General features: G+C 38.6%; 1 protein-coding gene across 3 annotated transcripts in view; it reads right to left on the bottom strand.

Moving 5' to 3' along the window:
* The window catches only part of col12a1b (collagen, type XII, alpha 1b), an 80,024-nt gene that overhangs the window by 50,120 nt on the left and 10,365 nt on the right, over positions 1-19,539 (bottom strand). For all 3 annotated transcript variants that reach the window (XM_073811371.1, XM_065256561.1, XM_073811372.1), the window contains exons 7-25: positions 18,678-18,842; positions 18,294-18,467; positions 17,925-18,215; positions 17,238-17,840; positions 16,874-17,152; positions 16,489-16,764; positions 12,219-12,488; positions 10,198-10,464; positions 9,834-10,026; positions 9,612-9,736; positions 5,993-6,142; positions 5,722-5,841; positions 5,475-5,639; positions 5,140-5,286; positions 4,890-5,032; positions 4,135-4,264; positions 2,925-3,070; positions 1,104-1,233; positions 847-983 (exon numbers count right to left, since the gene is read on the bottom strand). In XM_073811371.1, the coding sequence (XP_073667472.1) occupies positions 847-983; positions 1,104-1,233; positions 2,925-3,070; positions 4,135-4,264; positions 4,890-5,032; positions 5,140-5,286; positions 5,475-5,639; positions 5,722-5,841; positions 5,993-6,142; positions 9,612-9,736; positions 9,834-10,026; positions 10,198-10,464; positions 12,219-12,488; positions 16,489-16,764; positions 16,874-17,152; positions 17,238-17,840; positions 17,925-18,215; positions 18,294-18,467; positions 18,678-18,842 (3,911 nt within the window). The remainder of the gene's footprint in view (positions 1-846; positions 984-1,103; positions 1,234-2,924; positions 3,071-4,134; positions 4,265-4,889; positions 5,033-5,139; positions 5,287-5,474; positions 5,640-5,721; positions 5,842-5,992; positions 6,143-9,611; positions 9,737-9,833; positions 10,027-10,197; positions 10,465-12,218; positions 12,489-16,488; positions 16,765-16,873; positions 17,153-17,237; positions 17,841-17,924; positions 18,216-18,293; positions 18,468-18,677; positions 18,843-19,539) is intronic.

Below are 19,539 nucleotides of genomic sequence, written 5' to 3' on the forward strand. Positions count from 1 at the left end.
CGGAAAAACTTTATGTAAATCATTTGTTTATATAACAAATCAACACAAATAGTTTGGGAAAAACATTAGTGTATTTTGCATTTAAAGTAAAAAAAATTTTTTAACCATAAACACAATAATAATGCCAAAAGTAACCAGGTGAAAAATACAGAGCAACCTAATTACATAAAAAATGTGTGGTTGGTATGCAGAGACACTGACCAAAATTAGGGGTGCTGGCTTATGATTCTTGCTATGCTTCTCAATGAATTACGGTGAAATGCCGCTACATCCAAATGTCAGGGGGCGCTCTCGGGCAGAAACTTAACATGTGAAGAATCAGCGAAGAACCAGACACACGCAGCTCCAGGAAATTTCTTAAGGATATATTTATATTGCTGTTCTTCAAACCTTTTCAGGTATTTTCATGATAATAAAGAATATGTATAAAGATTATGTTTGACGAGTGTTGCTTTTTCAAATGCATGTTTTAAACGACTCAAACCAACAGTGATTTCAAATTGATAAGGACTTACTGATCAAAAGCCGTAGTACATGAAGTAGCTGTGCATAATATCTGGGTGTGATGGCTACAGCGTCACGCAGGAAATTTTTAAATAACTCGTTTTATTTTCGGACCAGGAATACTCTTAAATCTAAAAAGAAAAAAAACTAAACGAATGGTTTACAAGTTTAATATGCATTTTTAAAGTAGCAAATGCACACATTTATCAGTCACATAAAAATTAATGCACGTGTAATATGAAGTGGACGCGGGTCCGGATCAAGTTCCCGTCGGGTCCGGATCCGGACCGGAGTCCGGACTTTGAGAACCCCTGGTCTATAGTTTAACATCATATGAATGACCTCTTTCAGCTCTCCATCCTCTCGTTTGTAAGTGATGATGTATTTCCTGACGTTCCCAGGAGCCGCATCCCAGGTCAGACGCATGGAGCTGTGAGTGATCTCTGTGACTTTCAGCTTACCGGCCGGTGGCAGAGGCACTTTAAACGAATACACATGATAATCACATACACACACAATCATTATAACTGTATTTATACTCATAATATTAATCCTGTCTTCAGTAGAAACTCAGAAAGTGAGAAGGTAAGCAAGCGTACGTGTGACTCCTCTGTCGAAGAGGGGCTCGCTGGCCGCGTCCCGGTACAGGGCAGACAGGGAGACGGAGTACGCCGTGTTGGGAAGAAGCTTCAACAACTCCACATCGTTCACATCGGCACCAACTCGCATCTGTAGCGGCCATGAGGGATGATCATTTTCATTGCTCAAACATTACTCCTTCATTATGTAGGACACTGAATAATATATTCTCTGTAAAGTATTAACTTTCTCCCAAACTTCCCAGCAAGCAAAAGCTGTCATTTCACAGTCTAGGTAAACAATAGACCCGGCTAGGAGTAACCCACTTCTAGCCAAAATAAACTTGAATTTGGTTACATGTGGCTTTTGCCAAAATAACTTGTGGGATGTCTGATATTCCATCATGTAAGCAAAGTCTGCAGTGCTTACAAGCTGTTTGCTTTCATTTATTGATTTATTTTACTTCATTTATTTTTGGCCTATGCTTAAACGTCTATAAAATTTTACTGACAGACTACATTTTGCATAGATGTCTGGACTGTTTTTGGACAGCTACTACACTGCAAAAAATTATTTTCAAGAAAAAAAAATCTTAGTATTTTTGTCTTGTTTTCAGTAAAAATATCTAAAAATTCTTAAATTAAGATGCTTTTTCTTGATAAGCAAAACAATCCAAGAAAATAAGTTTGGTTTTAAGACCAAAAATATAAAATTAATGATTTTGTGCATAAAACAACCAAAAAAAATCTTGAAAATTTTTCTTTAACACTAAATTCAAGAAAAATCAAGAAAAATTAGCTTACCCCATTGGCAGATTTTTTGCTTGTTTTATGCACAAAATCACTTAAATTTGATATTTTTGGTCTAAAAACTAGACTTATTTTATTGGGTCGTTTTGCTCATCAAGAAAAAGCTTCTTAATTTAAGAATTTTTAGATATTTTTACTGAAAACAAGACAAAAATACTAAGAATTTTTCTTCTTGAAAATCATTTTTTGCATTGTAGATGTCTTTTGAACTCAAAAATTACTTTGCTGGGTTATTGTGACAATGAAATGAAATGTAATTTTTTTTACACAAAGTAAGAGTTTAAAGTTTTGACAACAATATAGATAACATAGCACAGATTATTTACTCTTAGATGAGAAATACACTGCAAAAAATGTTTTTCAAGAAAAAAAATCTTAGTGTTTTTGTCTTGTTTTCAGTTAAAATAAAAAAATAAAAAGATGCTTTTTTTGATGAGCAAATTGACCCAAGAAAATAGGTTTAGTTTTTAGATCCAAAATATCAAATTTATGTGATTTTGTGCATAAAACAAGCAAAAATATCTTGAAAATTTTTCTTAAGCACTAAATTCAAGAAAAAAATTGCTTACCCGCAAAATGCACAAAATCACTTAAATTTGATATTTTTGGTCTAAAAACTAGACTTATTTTCTGGGGTCGTTTTGCTTATCAACAAAAGCATCTTAATTTAAGAATTTTTAGATATTTTGACTGAAAACAAGACAAATGTTTTGTCTTGAAAATCATTTTTTGCAGTGTATTTGAGTAATAATAATAAAAATTGAGATGATCTGTTATAACTCAATGAAATCCTGATGGATAGTGCTTGACATTTCAACTTGTGACAGTAAATATTGTATTTCACTCATGAATGCATACAGAAGTCAAAAAGGTTTCATGTAAAAATGTTCTTTCCAACAGTAAACAGTGGAGTACAGTAAAGCATGGCCATCTGGATGTGTTACAGTGCCTGTTGGCAGAGTTTGGTTTATTCTGCCATGAGGTCTCATAAAGCAGAGGTGGAAACTGGCAGCGAGTTTTTCTGGAGCTCACCTCTATATTTCCAGAGGGCACGCTGGCATTGAGGCTGTAGTAGATGAGCAAATACCCGCTGGCTCCGTTCACCAGCTCCCACTTGACCCTCATGGACGTCAGACCCTCGTCGTAAACGTTCATGTTGGTGACTCCGGGCAGTGGCACTGGAAATATAGACACATATCAGCGCGTTCACCACGGTCTCATTAGTATGAAAAACAAGATCATGTGTGAAGTGGTCAAACTGTATGAAATTACTATAAAAGAGGAATAAAATGAAATGCCATAATCAAGATGGCAGATTATTTATTCCAAATGGCCTTTGACTAAATGATAAGCTTTTCTTCAACACATGGTCTTCTTAATGGTGATCATAAACGTTATAATGAGAACTTCAAAGCAAACTATAAAGTGAGATTGGTCAATTAAAGTGTTGAGTTTACTTTTGTCGCTTCATAATCAGACCAAAATTAAGCTGTAAAGATAGACCGCAGTCTGTTTAAAGCAGTGTACTGTAAAAACTCTGAGGTTTCCTACTGGATCTGCTCTGAAGCCCAATGAGATACCAAACCTAGACATCATACAGTAAGCACACTTCTGACATAAAGCATCTTCTCAAATGATCCAGGACCCACAATGTGGGTTAAACTAAATCAGTGTTTTTATTCTTCGTTGATAATGCAGTCGCATAATGCACTGCAACAAATTCAGCAAACAACAACTCATGGGGGTTTTGAAAAGTTATGCAGTAAAGATTTTGCCGCCGGGCTGGGGGGCATTGGCAGCAGTGCCGGCGCCAGCCGAGTGCTGATGAGAGGGCGTCTGAAATACCGAGAGGGGGTGATCATGAATGCATAAAATTCTCCCAGCTAGAAAATACGTATAGCTTTTGTAAGTTATGCAGTTTTAACGTGTTATAAACAAACATATTGCTAATTTAGCTTATTATTCACTCTAGGATGACAATACCGTGATTTTAAAATAGCATATTTTATCAGTAAAATCCCATTTTAACATTAATGGTGATTTGAGGGGGCGGGAGAGTGAATCCATCATTGTACTGTAATCGAGAAATGGCTGCCCACCCAAAAATCCTGACAGCCCCCCAGCCCAGCAACTCCAGTACTCTGCCTGTTTTGGTGTATTAAGTATGTTAGTGGTAGACTGAAGAAGAGGCAAAATATGATGCAGGCCCAATAAAGACAATCTAGAGATGTGTTGAACTTACATGTGGTTTCAGTTCCTTTTAAAGGTTCACTGCTCTGCTCACCGATCACACCATAAACACGGACAATGTACTCGGTCCTTGGGGTTAAGTTGACCAGGACAACTGTGTTTTCTTCACCATCTGCAAACATCTGTAAAACCACATCAGAAATCATGACTGTATCTGCTGAGCATGTTTTACATGAGATGAAGGGGTGGAATTGACATCCATTGTCAGGTTATAAAATTCAACCGAGGAATACATACAAACGTGTAAACATTACTTTTTGTTTCCTTGAAAAGACATGAAATTGGACAAAACCGGCCATGGGCAATTCATCTCTACATCTTCCTCACGTAATGTAGCGTCTGGTCGTGCTATACTGCTACTTGCTTGGAAAAAGTATTTTACTACTGTTACAGCTACACTGAACTACCATCAAGCAACGGAAATATTTAGTTAAGTTAGTAGCATCGCTACTTGTAGTTAACTACTCCCCAACACTGATTACATTTACTTGAAAGATGTTTGTGCTTTTTTAAAGCTTCACCATATTGGCACTTATATAAGAAAACATTAACTTTACAAGATGTTTGCGATCAACTGAAGAAGTAAAGTCATAAACATCTGGGATGGCATGTGGGTGAATAAATTACGAAAGATTTTATTTTTATTTTGGTGAGTTATTCATTTATGGTTTGGCAAATCTTGTGACAAATTGACCTTTAATGCATGAATTTTCTCAACATGTTTAAATGAATGCTTATATTGCTCACCACTTCAGTTTGTCCTCCAGCAGCAGGGACGTATTCGATACGAAATTTCTCCACCGGCTCATCGGGAGGCATCCAGGTGGCACGGAAAGAGTAGTGTGTGACTTCTGATGTCACCAGGTCAGTCGGTGTCCCGGGCCCATCCTCTGGTTGAGGAAAACCAATGAAAAATTATAAAATCCTTATATATATATACCAGTTTGACGTCTTCCTGACTCTTAATATTTTAAAACAGACTCAAAAATGACTTTACCTCTGCCTTTAACGCTGTTACAGAGATTGTTAGTGAGATCGTCAACGATGTCCAACAGGAAGGAGAAGTCATTGACATTGTACATGTGAATCTCATCAGGATCAGAGGCAATGGATTTCAACTCATTTTCATCAGCGTTCTTCACACCTACAAGCCAAAAACACATTTGATCATCACAGTAAGATCTCAAATACATCAGCTGAAGGGCTGCCAGAAGAATCTGATATGAATTTCTGATATGAACCCTTTCATTTAAAGGTCTAAAACGTTGCGACTTACCCATAGGTTTCAGGCAAGATGTGAGAAAGCAAATGATATTCAAGAGAAGATCTTACCGATGGCATACAGTTCGATTCCCGAGTCACGTAGACTTTGAGAGCTCTCTATAATGTCATCCTGAGATTTGCCGTCGGTCACGAGGACTCCGATCTTACGCGAGTCGGGTCTCAACCCCACATTGGGTTTGAAGTTGTTCTGGAGGATGTACTTCAATGCCATACCTTTAAAAACACATGGAGTTTATACTGAAAATGCTTGAATGAGGTAATTTTCAAAATGTCCAAGGTCAATGCACTTGGGTACCCGTCTTGGTATTTCCGCCTTTGTAGGGTAAATTGGCCACAGCATCTAAGAGAGATTGTTGGGTGGGGTGAGCGTTGAGATGCCATTCAGTTTTGGGATCCCCGCTGTACTGAGCCAAACCTGAAGGAAGCGCATGACATGTTTAATGAAACGAGTGAAAATTCTTAGCAATAACTCAAAAAGAAGAAGACCAACATAAAGCTCACATCTGGTGTCCAAATGCTGTCATGAAAACACACATCTAAAAACATGTAGTAAAATGAAGACTTGCCGATCTGAACCCGGTCTCGGCCGATGTCAAAGACGCCCACCATGCGGCCAATAAAAGCTCGGATGGTTTTGAAGTTCAGGCGGCCGATGCTCCAGGAGCCGTCGACCAGCAGGACGATATCGGCTTTGGCTGTGGTTTTACATTTAGCATCTGTGAGTAGAAGAGACCGGAGTCAAATGGCGAGACACAGAGATCGGTCATTGGGAGTTCATCGAGGGAGAGATAAATATGTGTACACACTCACAGCATATTAAAGAAATCCACACACACATACACCTCAAAAATGACCATCACACTTTTTATTGAAGTATTTTATTTCTTTTCTTTTTTTAGAACGCCTTTTTCCACAAAGATTTCTAGCTTGTTTTCCCTTTTCAACCTTCCGTCTCGTATCCATATCCCCTTTGGCGTTCAGCCCCGGGGTCCGTTTTCCTGGAATTTTCACTGCTTCTGTTCTACAGAGCAAATAAAAGCAGCTTGTTTTGTGACACATGAAATACGAGCATCTTCTCTCGCAACACTTTTGTGTAGTCTGAGGATGCTGTGGGGTTCCAGAAACCTGTGAGAGAGCGAGAAGAACTGAGACTAGAGCACAGACGATCGCTCTGCGAAATGAAAAAGATTTAGTGAAATTGATTTATTAAACAATGAAGAAACAAGTGAAAGTGTCAATAGAGAACGGGGTGGAGTCAGCTCGCTGCTGTAAGTCAAAACGTAAAAATTATTCAACTTTCATAAAACATTCTGATAATTTCCTCACCCCCATGTACGGAACCCCTAAGGTGACATTGGAGTAAAAAAAATCTATAGTTTAGTTTCATGTGTTCACGCAAAACCTTCATGTGCAGAATTTTTTTTAAAGTTTAGTTTCGCGTGCTCACGTGAAACTTTCGAGTGTGCACATGAAAGTTTCACGTGAAACTAAACATGATAGTTTCATGTGCAAACACGATAGTTTCATGTGATCACACGATAGTTTCACATGCTTATGCGAAAGTTTCAAATGCGCACGCAATAGTTTTACGTGCGCACGCAAAAGTTTCACGTGAGCACGCGAAACTAAACTATTTAATTTTTGCTCTATGTCCCCTTAGGGGCTCCGTACCCATGTCATCCAAGATGTTTATGTCTTTATTTGTTCAGTCGAGAAGAAATTAAGTTTTTTGAGGAAAACATTCCAGGATTTTTCTCCATATAGTGGACTTTATTGGACCTCATCAGTTTACCGTTTCAATGCAGCTTAAAAGATCTCTAAACGATCCCAACTGACACATAAGGGTCTTATCTAGAGAAACCATTATCATTTTCACGAATAAAATAAAAATAATTACTTTTTAACCACAACTTCTTGTCTTGCAGTAGCCGTGTGAAAGGCATGATGTATGTGAAACTACCACCAAAGTGTTTACAAGTGTGGAGAAAGAAGCGGTCAAATGTTGTTGTTTGTGGAATGATACAAATTAATGTCTTTGTGCAAGTGTACGTATTACGTATGTTAGTGCAAGACGAAAAGTTAAATTTAATGGGGTTTTTTTACAAAATAACGATTGTTTCGCTAGATAAGACCCTTATGCCTCGGTTGGGATCATTTAGAGTCCTTTGAAGCTGCATTGAAACTGTAAACTGCACTTTAAAAAATGTTGGGTTGTTTTTAATCCAGGGCTGGGTAACTATTGGACAGAACACATTTCTGGGTTAAAATGACTCAAATAATGGGTTGTTCTAACCCAATTGCTGGGTTGCTTCAACATGGTTGATTAATATAATCGAGCAGTTGGGTAAAAACAACCCATTATTTGGGTCATTTTAACCCAGAAATGTGTTCTGTCCAATAGTTACCCAGCCCTGGATTAAAAACAACCCCAACATTTTTGGAGTATGTTGAGGTCCACTAATGTCAACTATGTTAAATCTTCAAAAAAACTTAATTTCTTCTCGCCTCAACAAAGAAAGACATAACCTTCTTGGATGACATGGGGGTGAGTAAATTATATGGATTTTTTATAAAAGTGAAATATTCCTTTAACCTCCTAAGACCCGAGCTTCGATTTGTCTTTTTTCAGCTTTCTACCAGCTATTTTGGAGTTAGGAAGAACCAATAAATAATTGTCCAAGTTTGTGTAAAACAGGTTCCAGTTACACAGAATGAAGTATTATGGTGCAAACAACAAAAAATGTGATGTCCACGTATGTGAACACATCAGGTCTTAGTAGGTTAAATCTGCTTCCAATGCTAAATGATGACTTTAGATGGTATCTAGCGGTTTATGAAACTAAAATATACAAATACAGAAATGTGAAATTAATCACAACAATTGCCAAGTTATTACTGTTGATGGAATATCACCAAGACACACCAGAACAATTCACTTATAAAGTAAACACTGTCCACTTAAATTTCATGTTGAAATGAACACAGACTGGATGTTTGAGCTTAAATAAATTGGATGTGTCATCTCGTAAAGCAGAACTGGGACCACAAAGGTCATACGGGGCTAAGTGGAAAAGACTGCACAGCCGACCATTATTCTCTCTCTCTCTCTCTCTCTCTCTCTCTCTCTCTCTCTCTCTCTCTCTCTCTCTCTCTCTCAAAGAAGCAGAAGACTTTTTCCATAAACTCATCCCTCAGGATTGAAACATAAAAGTGTCTATTAGATGAATCAAATAATTCACAAAGGACGTTTTACATTATACAAATATAATTGATTGATATATTATTTAAATAAAGACATGTTGGTTAAGTCCATAGTTAACTTATAACCTTACCTTATACATCCAATAAAATTGACAGATAAAAACTATTAGTCTGTTCTGAGAGAAATCAAATATTACTGTATTTTTTGCAGGTGACACTTGCTATTATATATTTTTACTATATCTCATCCTACTAACTTTATACATTTGTAAGTTTGGAAATCCTCTTAGGATCAGTATGAGATGGGAGTGATTTCCTCATGATGTTTGTGATCAAATCTGAAGAGTTGATGTGAAAGGATTGAAGAGAAACGCTCTGTTCTTTGAAATATGACTCAAATAATATATCTACCAAATCTGGGTTTCGTTTGCCAATAAAAAAAAATTCAACCATGTTTTTTATTTTAGAGTAGGATATCTCCTCAAGATGTTTTAAATGGCAAATGCAATAAATTTTACTTTTATTTATTTTTTATTCTATTTTTACTTTTAGTTTCATTTAAAAGGCATTTGTTGTAAAAAGTGGTCAACTTTTCAACCTGTTCTGTTTCCATCCACACTGGAGAATATTCATCTCACAACTAAAGTACTGCAGAACTTTATTCATTCATACTTTAACTGTTCGCATCCTAAAACTGTCTGCCAAAAGCTGCCATAATCCGGCTCAGATCTGGCACACATCACTTCAGTCCTTCCTCAACATCTTCTGTTTCACCATCAGCAGGTTCTGTTTGACCACATCCAGACACGTCTTTCCTAAATGCAACCTGAAGTCTCACTTACAGAACAGAAGCAAAGGTCCAAAAAATCTTCTGCATGTTCTCATTCTGGACAAAACCTAAAGTCACATCACTACTAATAAAAACACAAGTTGAACAGATGACGTGTAAACGTGTTGTCTGTGTGTGCTGTGCTCATATTGTACCAGAAAGTTCAACAGGTGGAGGCTCTGGGGCATCAGAAAGGGTGGTCTTCTCTTCTCCAGCCAAAGGCATACTTTGACCTCCATCAAACATTCCAAAAACAGCTACGGAGTACTTCGTTCCAGCTCTGTAAAGGACAAACAAAACTCAAACCATATGTTTCAGAGTAACATGATTAGCATCTTTATGATGGAAGTTAAAATGTAAAACATCACAGGATCTACCTGAGTTCCTCCAGAACAACGGTGTTGTCGTACGGTCCGACGAGAAGTTCTCCCAGATCAATATCTTGGCCACTGGGATGAAACGTGACTCTGTATCCACGTACTTCTCCAGGAGCGTGATCCCACGTTACACGGAAACTTGTCTTAGTGGGTTCGGAGGTCTGAAGGTTTCTTGGAGCTTTATACGGTGACACTGCAGAAAAACAGACAGTAATATCAGTATACGCTAATGATAACAAACACTAAATGTGTTTATATAGATCAGTGGATTGAAGGACAAATCCAGGTTGCAAAAGTATTTGTGATGCTTGTTGTGTCTGTACAGATCTTTGACTCATGGGCTTTGAATTATTGGCCAACGTACGTGTGGTTCCTACTCCTTGCCTTGCTTTTCCTTCTCCTCGTTTATAGATGGGATGCACATTGATGTTGTAGGTGGTTATGGGCTGCAGTTTCCTCAGCATGGCGGTGGTCACATTGGCGGGAATTCTCATGGTCATTTCTTTACCTCCAGCCTGAGGGACGTACGTGAGCTTATAATTGACCACGGGTCCCGGAGCGGCTTTCCACGTCACGCGCATGCTTCTCTCCGTTTCGTCGAACACAACTAGAGCCTTGGTGGACGCGGATGCTACAAAATCACACAGAGAAAAGACTATCCTCAACAATCTGGTTATATGAGAACCTGACAGCTAAAATGGAAAGAGGAATGTTCAAAAACATCAGGCTTAAAGTAAGCAGAACGCATGCCTTATTCCAATATTTTCTAAAACCTCACACTGGTGTAATTTTCCATTTGTATGCTTTGAGTTGTGTGTCTGTGCGGGGAATATCCTTCAGCCAGCGTCCCAGACCACATACGGCTCATATTATACGGGCTGCCCTGCACACATGTATTTCTTTAAAATGGCTCTTTCCTGCAACGGCCGGTGATGTTCACTGCACCCATGCTGTGACCAGCTCACTTTTTCCTCTTAGGGGCAAGTGACTACCGCATAGAGCTTTAAAACTCAATTTGTCTGCCAGGATTTAATGCCAAGCATTAAACCACAACTTGAAGAAGTCACGCTAACATTAAATATTTTTCTGTCTCGCTAAGATCCAAAGATTTTCTGTCTTCTCGTCTTCTCTCGTGCCATCAAAAGGTTGTTGATTGATGCACTTTTAACAGCTGAGCCCAAGGCACCGACGTACATGTTACATCAAGCCTGAATTATCTTCTTTCCTCAAGAATCTTGGGTGTATCTAAAGATGCATCTCCTCAAGGTAAAAAGGCATAAATGATTTTCAATCATCCCTTAACCTGGCTTGCATTTTACCATAATTCAACCTAATTTCAACATTTAACCAATCTTCTGTTCTAGTAAGATCTATAAACACTTTAAGAATTTTGTGTGTATCTAAAGATCCATCTCCTCAAGGTAAAAAGGCATAAATGATTTTCAACCATCCCTTAACCTAGCACACATTTTTCAATAATTCAGCCTAATTTCAACCTTAAACCAACCTTCTGTTCTGTTAGGATCTATAAACCCTTTAAGAATCTTGGATGTATCTAAAGATGCATCTACTCAAGTTAAAAAGGTGTAAATGATTTTCAATCTTACCTCAACCATGCTCGCATTTTATCATAATTCAACCTAATTTCAACCTTTAACCAACCTTCTGTTCCATTAGGATCTATAAACTCTTTAAGAATCTTGGGTGTATCTAAATATGCATCTTCTCAAGGTAAAAAGGCATAAATGATTTTCAACCATCCCTTAACCTAGCTCACAATTTACCATAATTCAACCTGATCTCAACCTTTAACCAACCTTCTGTTCTATTAGGATCTATAAACCCTTTAAGAATCTTGGATGTATCTCCTCAAGGTAAAAAGGTGCAAATGATTTTCAATCTTACCTTAACCATGCTCGCATTTTATCATAATTCAACCTAATTTCAACCTTTAACCAACCTTCTGTTCCATTAGGATCTATAAACACTTTAAGAATCTTGGATGTATCTAAAGATGCATCTCCTCAAAGTAAAAAGGTGTAAATGATTTTCAATCTCCCTTAACCTAGCTCGTATTTTACCATAATTCAACCTAATTTCAACCTTTAACCAACCTTCTGTTCTATTAGGATCTATAAACCATTTAAGAATCGTGATCTAAATCTAGGATTAATAAACCCTATAAAAATGTATTTGCATTGTACCTGTGCATAAATAAACAAGGAAAGCTTTACTTTAACCCAACAAGTGTTAATCTACAATAAAACATCAAGAATCTTCAGTGACCTTATACATTGAAAACAGCTCTTGGAGAACAGAGATCCAATGAAAATCTGAATTTTCAAGAGCTTTTATCACAAATAATAAATAAAATAAGATTCGCACCATCCGTGGTCTCTTCCCCTACGAGTGGTCCTCCATCTCCACTGTCGTATAATGCCAACACAGACACCTGATAGCGTGTTTCAGGTGTGAGGTTCTCCAACAGTGTGCTGGTCATATCAGCAGGAATCGTCTTCTCTCCAGACTCATGTGAGAAGAGAGATCTCCAGCGGATACGGTACTGTCTCACCCGTCCCGGAGCGGCCGTCCATGACACCATAAAACTGGTGTCAGTAACATCGCTGGTAATCAAGTCTCGAGGAGAGCCCAACTCTAAAGGGTACACAACAAAAACACTTCACTGACAACAGGCAGGCAGAATATTTAAGACTTATGATTAATTTTAAGCAGATGAGTGGTGTCATGGATAAAGCTTAGGGCTAGTAAGAGACTGCTGGTGAATATACTGTACATATACTGTATTAAATGTCAAAGTTGATTTAAAGAATTTCATGCTTAAGAGTTGACTACATCAATCATCAGATCAGTATGAATTCCACCATGAAGATCATATCTCTGATGGTACATCAATCTGGCATGATCAATTATAGACCTCAGGTACTGTCACATCATTTAACTCAAAGAATTTAGTTGACACGTAACATATAGAAACCCATAATGCATAATCAGGTTGTGCGTGACTTTAAGCTTGAATGAATGATCTCACGGGTCAGAAAGCGTTCTAAACGAAATGGCGGGTTAAATAAGATAAACCTTTAGGGTAAAAAGAGTGTGTGAGGTTGAGTTTATGAGCGGCTGTTAACATTTGTTTCACCTGAATGAACGAGTGCTCACTGCAGTCTTAACACACCTGCACAAACCACACCAGAGACATCATAACCCATCTGCCCATAATAAATAACACAAATTCATGTGTTTGAGAGAGAGAGACTGGCCCAGGGTAATGCTGCCAATATACAGGAACAGACTTTAATTCTTCCTACTTATCTAAGTATTTCGTTATTTTAGGATATTAACAAATGTGTCTGAAGATGCTACTACACATCTGCTATATCCACATCACACATTCTCTGTTGAAATAGGATTTTCCAAGACTTCATCTTCTCTGGCAAAGACTCAAACATTTTCCTCTCCTTTTTTAAATCATTGCTGGACTTTGAGATTCTGCAGAGGAGTCTGAGGACAACCGAAAAGTGTTTTTACTGCTCCATAAACTCTGAAAAAAATATTGTCCTTGAATGTCTGAGATCTATTCTCAAAGCCATTATTCATCTCTCCATCCGTCTCTTTTTCTCTCTGTTGAATCAACACCTTTCCATCGCATGTGACCATCGAACTTCATCTGCATTTCTCAGAATTTTTAAGCAGCTGGATTTTGTTTGACTGTGCCTTTGAAAGAGCCTTGAAATTGAAATGATGTTTTGTATGAAGTTAAAAACCGAACTCTATTCACAAAGCCAGTTTGACATCCCGTGCATCCAAACCCGAGTCAAACCATACACATGTAGTAAATTTTCTCCGGGGTGCTTTTGAAGTTAAACGGCGTGTCAATAACCAGGAAAGTGCAGGTGCTAGAAGAGCTTCAACTCGTCTTCTTCGTCTGAACGTTACGTACGTCTCTGGAAGGTCACGGGCGGGACAGAGAGCAGCTTGAACGCATTACGTACGTTCACAGATGGCAAACAGGAAAGAATCACACAGCTGCTGCAAACCTGGAGCAGATAGCCATCTTTTGGCTTGTTGGGTTTAGCTGATTGAGACTTGATTTTACATTCATATCCACATGTAACACTATAATGTCGTCTGCAATTCATCTTCCTTCAAATGGCCGTGTGCTGCTTTGGCAAGAACGCAACGCAAACCAAAGAAAGGTCTCTTCTGAAACCCTGGACAGGTAATGTTTTCCACATGCATGAACCTTTGAGTTTGCATTACAATAACTCTGCACATCACTTGACTTGAAGTTAAAAAAAAGTAAAAACCCTTCTATTTCATTTTTTCTTCTGTGAAGAGCGATAAAACAGAACATCTGATTTTAGTTTCACGGTCTTCATTCAGTGAGACCATCCGAGCATCGGCTTTAAGGATACGCAGAAAAAACTGCTTTACTAACAAACTCATAAATGCATTCATTTAAATCAGAAAATATTCTTCTTTAAAATCTTAATATGTTTTTCCACAGTAAACTCAATCCATGCATTCCGGTCTGGAATGCCACTTTCACCATCCGATCAAATTTCGATGGAAGTCCTGCACAGCATTTCATTTCCATTGAATATTCTGCTGCATTACGCAAGTAAAAAAAAAGAGCGAATGACATTTTATATATCGCCACTCTCAATTCAACTCAACCAAAACTTACGTAAGACATATGGGAAGAATTATAGCACCCGTATAACATTTCCCTTCATCCGTCCCAAAGCCTCAAGGTCTTTTCAGAGTTTGCTGGAAATAATTCAGTTTGCCATTCAGTAAATGTATGCTTTTTACCAAACTGACAGAATGATTTCATTCAAAATGCACGCAGACAATTGGGAAATCTTTTCAGTTCCTCACTTGCATCTCTTGAGGATGCATTAGACAGACCGTGCATTGGGATGTTATTTGGAAAAACACTCTGATCCTGCATTGTTCCTGCATTATGTTTCTATCTGCAATTTTCATTTAGCCCAGCTTGTCTCAATGGATGCACGAAGGGAGTGAAATCCCAATCTTAGATCTTTAACTGTGTGACATCATCCCAACAACAAAGCCAAAATCTGTGGATAAGACTTTGGGATTCAAGACAAATCCCCACATGCTACCCAGAGGAGGATGACTGATGGACTTTAAGCTTTGACACTCAGGTTCGACATTAGAAGTTTAATGATGTACGATTACTGGAAATCAGATTTAGAGTTCATATTTAATACTTAGACAGACCCGGACAAGCACTGCTTCTGGTAATTTCATTAGGGTGAAGGCCATGTTAGGTTTCCCTGATGCCCCAAAAGAGCTACGGTATGAATTATGTCTGTCTGACAGAATCAGATTGGCTATGTTTAATATACTTAACAGGAGATCAGGATGAACAAAATGTCCCAGATCTTTCCGATGTATAAAATAGTATAGGAGGGAAAATATTATCTTGAAATGCAGACTCCAAGAATTATTTTGCAAGGATTAGCTAAGGATATTTATTAGAGGGTCAAAATATTCATTGCAATTAATCGCATACATTTTTTCATAATATATGTGTGTGCACTGTGTGTAATAATTTTGTATATATTAATACACACACATGCATGTATGTATTTAAGAAACATTTACATGTATATATACATATTTATTTAGATTTTGATATATTTTATATTATATATAAATAAATATAAAATATACATAAATAACATTTTTCTTAAATTTATACATGTATGTGTGCATTTATATATACATAATAATTATGCATAATACACACACAAATATATTATGCAAACACAAACTTTTTTATGTGATTAACCACAATTAATCGCAATTAATCACGATTAACTGGCATTAATCATGATTAATCGTTTAACAGCCATAATATTTATGTGATATCAAGATAATTCTTAGTGCTAATGTGATAATAATGTGCAAACACGTAAGTTAATAAGTTAAGATAAGAGTTGGGATCGAACCAGAAATCTTCTCACTACCACCACTATGCTTGAACCAGAACACCACACCACCCTAATAAAACATATAGATTACATTTGACTTTCTCATGATAATGTACATGTATGTGAGCTGGGTATGTTGTCGGAGATGTGTGTCATACATATCAGACAGAAAGAAGAACCAGAACAAGTACGATAAGAAGATAAGACTTGGAGAAATAAAATGAATAAAAAGACATTATGAAACCGAACAAATGATGCTGCTCAGACAATCTCAGACAATTCAGACTTGAATATTTCACTTCACTTGCTGACCTAAACATCTTAATATCAACAGATTTGATCATATTAACTTTAACATCTCAATATCATAAAATCTTTAATCCCAGTTATGTACACCTCATCGCAATGATTTTTAAGTGTCGTGATGCTTACATGAGCGCTCAAACATCTTTATACAAATAAAATCACCAGTTGCTTTTGACTAATAATCCTGCTTGGACGGGACTGCGATGACCTGGGTAAATGTAAACCTTTATAAACACTTCCTAAGAAATGACATCACAAGCTGCCTGCTTTCAATTCTCACTTTGAAAGCTTCCAAGTCATCGTCATCGGGTGCTACATCCCCAAATATAAACCTCACTAACCGGACGTAAGATAATTGCTTCATTTACCTTCTTTGGTCGTCCCATCAATCTGCATCTGAGGCCCAATGGATGATGGGTATTCGGCTGACACCGAGACACGATACGTGGTGCCTGGGAACAGTCGTTGGAGAACGATGGTTGTCTCAGGACCAGATGTCACCGTTTCGAGCAACCCACTATCCCCTCGTACAGGGATGTATGTCAGTCTGTAGCGCAACACTGGACCTGGCGCCGCTCGCCACGAGACGCGGAAACTGTCGATGGTCTCCTCGGACACTCTGAGGTTGCTCACAGCTCCTTGTTCTGCAAAACGCCAAGGATTGAAAAAACAGCAACATGGTTACTTTAGAGTCCAAGAGCAATGCCAATACTCAATAGGTTACGTCACAGGTGATTGATATACAAGACTAACCTTCTAACGTGGTCTCAAAGTCATCCAGGGGAAAACTTTCTCCCTTCGCATATTGGGCATAAACCTTGACCTCGTACTTGGTGACTGGAGTGAGGTGAAGTAATACAGCTGTGGTGGTGTCCCCAGGCACAGAGACAGAGATGTAGTTGGCATCCGTGTCCGCTGCAGGCTTGTACTGCACCAGATAAGACTGCACATCCACAGCATCTGTTATCCACGAAGCCCGAAAACTTCTGGAGGTCACCTCGGAAAAGGTCAGAGATCTGGGCGCGACCAAACCTAAAAGAATCAGAGAATCGTGAAAGGTCATTCTTCAGAATAACTTCACAATCATGGTTTTATGCTATATACTTCTTATACTGACTTCTCCTCTTGATGTTCAAAAGCTCCTGCTCAATTCGTAGACAAATGGATTGAGTTAGCTCATCGGAAATCCTCTGGAAAGCATCAAAGTCCTCCACCGTGTACACGTGGGTCTCCGCCGGAGGATTAGCGATGGCTTCCAGCTCGGAGCGGACGGCGTCTTTCACACCCACTGCGAAGATCTCCACATCTGTGTTCCTAAGCTTAGCTGCCGAATCTTTGAAAGCGTCCGAGGACTTTCCGTCGGTGATGAGAATCATAACGCGAGGTACGTTTGTGCGAGCACCTCGGTTTTGAATGAAGATCCTCTCTCTCACATACGCCATAGCTTTGCCCGTGTTGGTGGAGCCTCCTCGGTACGGAAACGTTCTCACGGCTTTGACTACGCCGCTCAGATCGGCATGTGTGTTTAGGTAGAACTCGGTGTGGGGATCTCTGCTGTACTGGACCAAGCTGATTTGAACTCTGTTTGGCCCGATGTCAAAAGTGTTGACCAGGACTTCCAAGAAGGCACGAACTTTAGCAAAGTTAGCCAGGCCGATGCTGTACGAGCCGTCGACCAGGAGAACGACGTCAGCTTGCACGTCCACACCCAGAGAACATTCTAGAAACCAAAACAGAGCTCGTTTAACAGACAGACAACATTTAAGTTAGTGAAGGAAAGGTTATAGAGCGAGGTTCTCCTCACCCAATGACACCCTAAGCGGTTGGGTTTTCTCCATCGCCATAACCGGCTCGCTGGGCGTCAGACCGTTGAGTGCAAACAGGCTGATCTCGTATTCGGTGTCGGGTGACAAATCTCTGACGTTCACCGAGGTCTGCGTGGGCCCGACGTACAGCTCTTGTCGTTTGCTGCCGGCCATCATGGGAACCAACTGCACTTTGTATCCGGTCACCTCTCCTATAGACGCATCCCATGTTATTCGCATGGACTTGGACGCGACCTCGGAGACGTGCAAGTTTGATGCCGGTTCAATGACTGCAGAAAGAGAATAATACCGGGGGTCATATTTTGATGCTTGGGTTTAATCATTAATGCTAATTTTGACCCGTTTACCTTCCTCGCCGCTGATCAAAAAGTTGAGCTGATCTTCCACGCTGCTGCAAACCTGCGTAATGAGAGATTTCTCTACGGCTTTGATCATGTCAAAGTTTGGCACCGTGTACACGTGTGTTCTGTGGGGCGTGGACGACATTTGTTTCAACTCTTCCTCATCTGCTTCTTTGATTCCTGAATGCAACAAATGACATCATGAGACATTTCCACTAATTCTGTGCAGATGATAAGAGCCTCTGAATAAAGCAGCCCTAATCGAAACAGTAACTCTGCATTCTGATTGGTTGACAAGAATCTGATTGGTCGGTTCCAGAACCGACAAGAATGTTGATTTAGGAAAAATGTCCTACTTGGTAAAATCACATTCACCAAAACACAACACACCCAGAGTGAAGAGTTCAACTCCAGCATTCTTCAGCTTCTTGGCGTAACTTTCAACAGGGTCCTGAGATTTTCCATCTGTGATAATAACAGCAACTTTGGGGAAGCCCTGACGGGCGCCGGCGGCCTCCGTGAAAGTGTTTTTCAGAAGATGGTCCAGGGCATCGCCTGCACCAAAAAAAAGGGAGGCTTAACACATATCTGTTTGATAAAACTACCTTCTTCTGAACGATACTCAGTATTTCTGTAATATATGTGGTGCATGTGTGTGGGGCAAAGTCACTACTTTGAATTTGTTTAAGGACATTTCAAATAAATGGCAAAGTCTGATGTGTATCTGTTGCTTAACTAGGACACTACAAAAAATGACTCTCTTACTTAGTATTTTGTTTTAAGTACAAATACCTAAACATTCTTAAATCAAGATGCATTTTCCTGATGAGCAAATAACCTAAGAAAATAAGTCTATTTTTTTTATGATCTAATTTAAGTGAAAAAATTTGACAATAGGGTTAGCCGTTTTTTCTTACATTTTTCCTGAATTAAGGGTATAAAAAAGTTTTTTGCTTACCCCATTGGCACATTTTTTTGCTTGTTTTTTTTGCACAAATTCACTAAAAATTCATATTTAGGTCTAAAAACTAAACTTATTTTCTTAGGTTAGGTTTTTAGGTTTGCTCATCAAGAAAATTCATCTTGATTTAAGAATTTGTTGATATTTCTACTGAAAACAAGATGAAAATACTAAGACAGAAAGTTATTTTTTGAAGTGTATAGCATTGTGTTAGCAGCACAAAAGGTCATGGGTTTGATCGCAGAGAACAACACACATAAAATAGAAATGCATATTACCCTAAGTCACTTT

The sequence above is a fragment of the Paramisgurnus dabryanus genome, chromosome 12, assembly GCF_030506205.2.
Source record: "Paramisgurnus dabryanus chromosome 12, PD_genome_1.1, whole genome shotgun sequence".
Lineage (NCBI taxonomy): Eukaryota > Metazoa > Chordata > Actinopteri > Cypriniformes > Cobitidae > Paramisgurnus > Paramisgurnus dabryanus.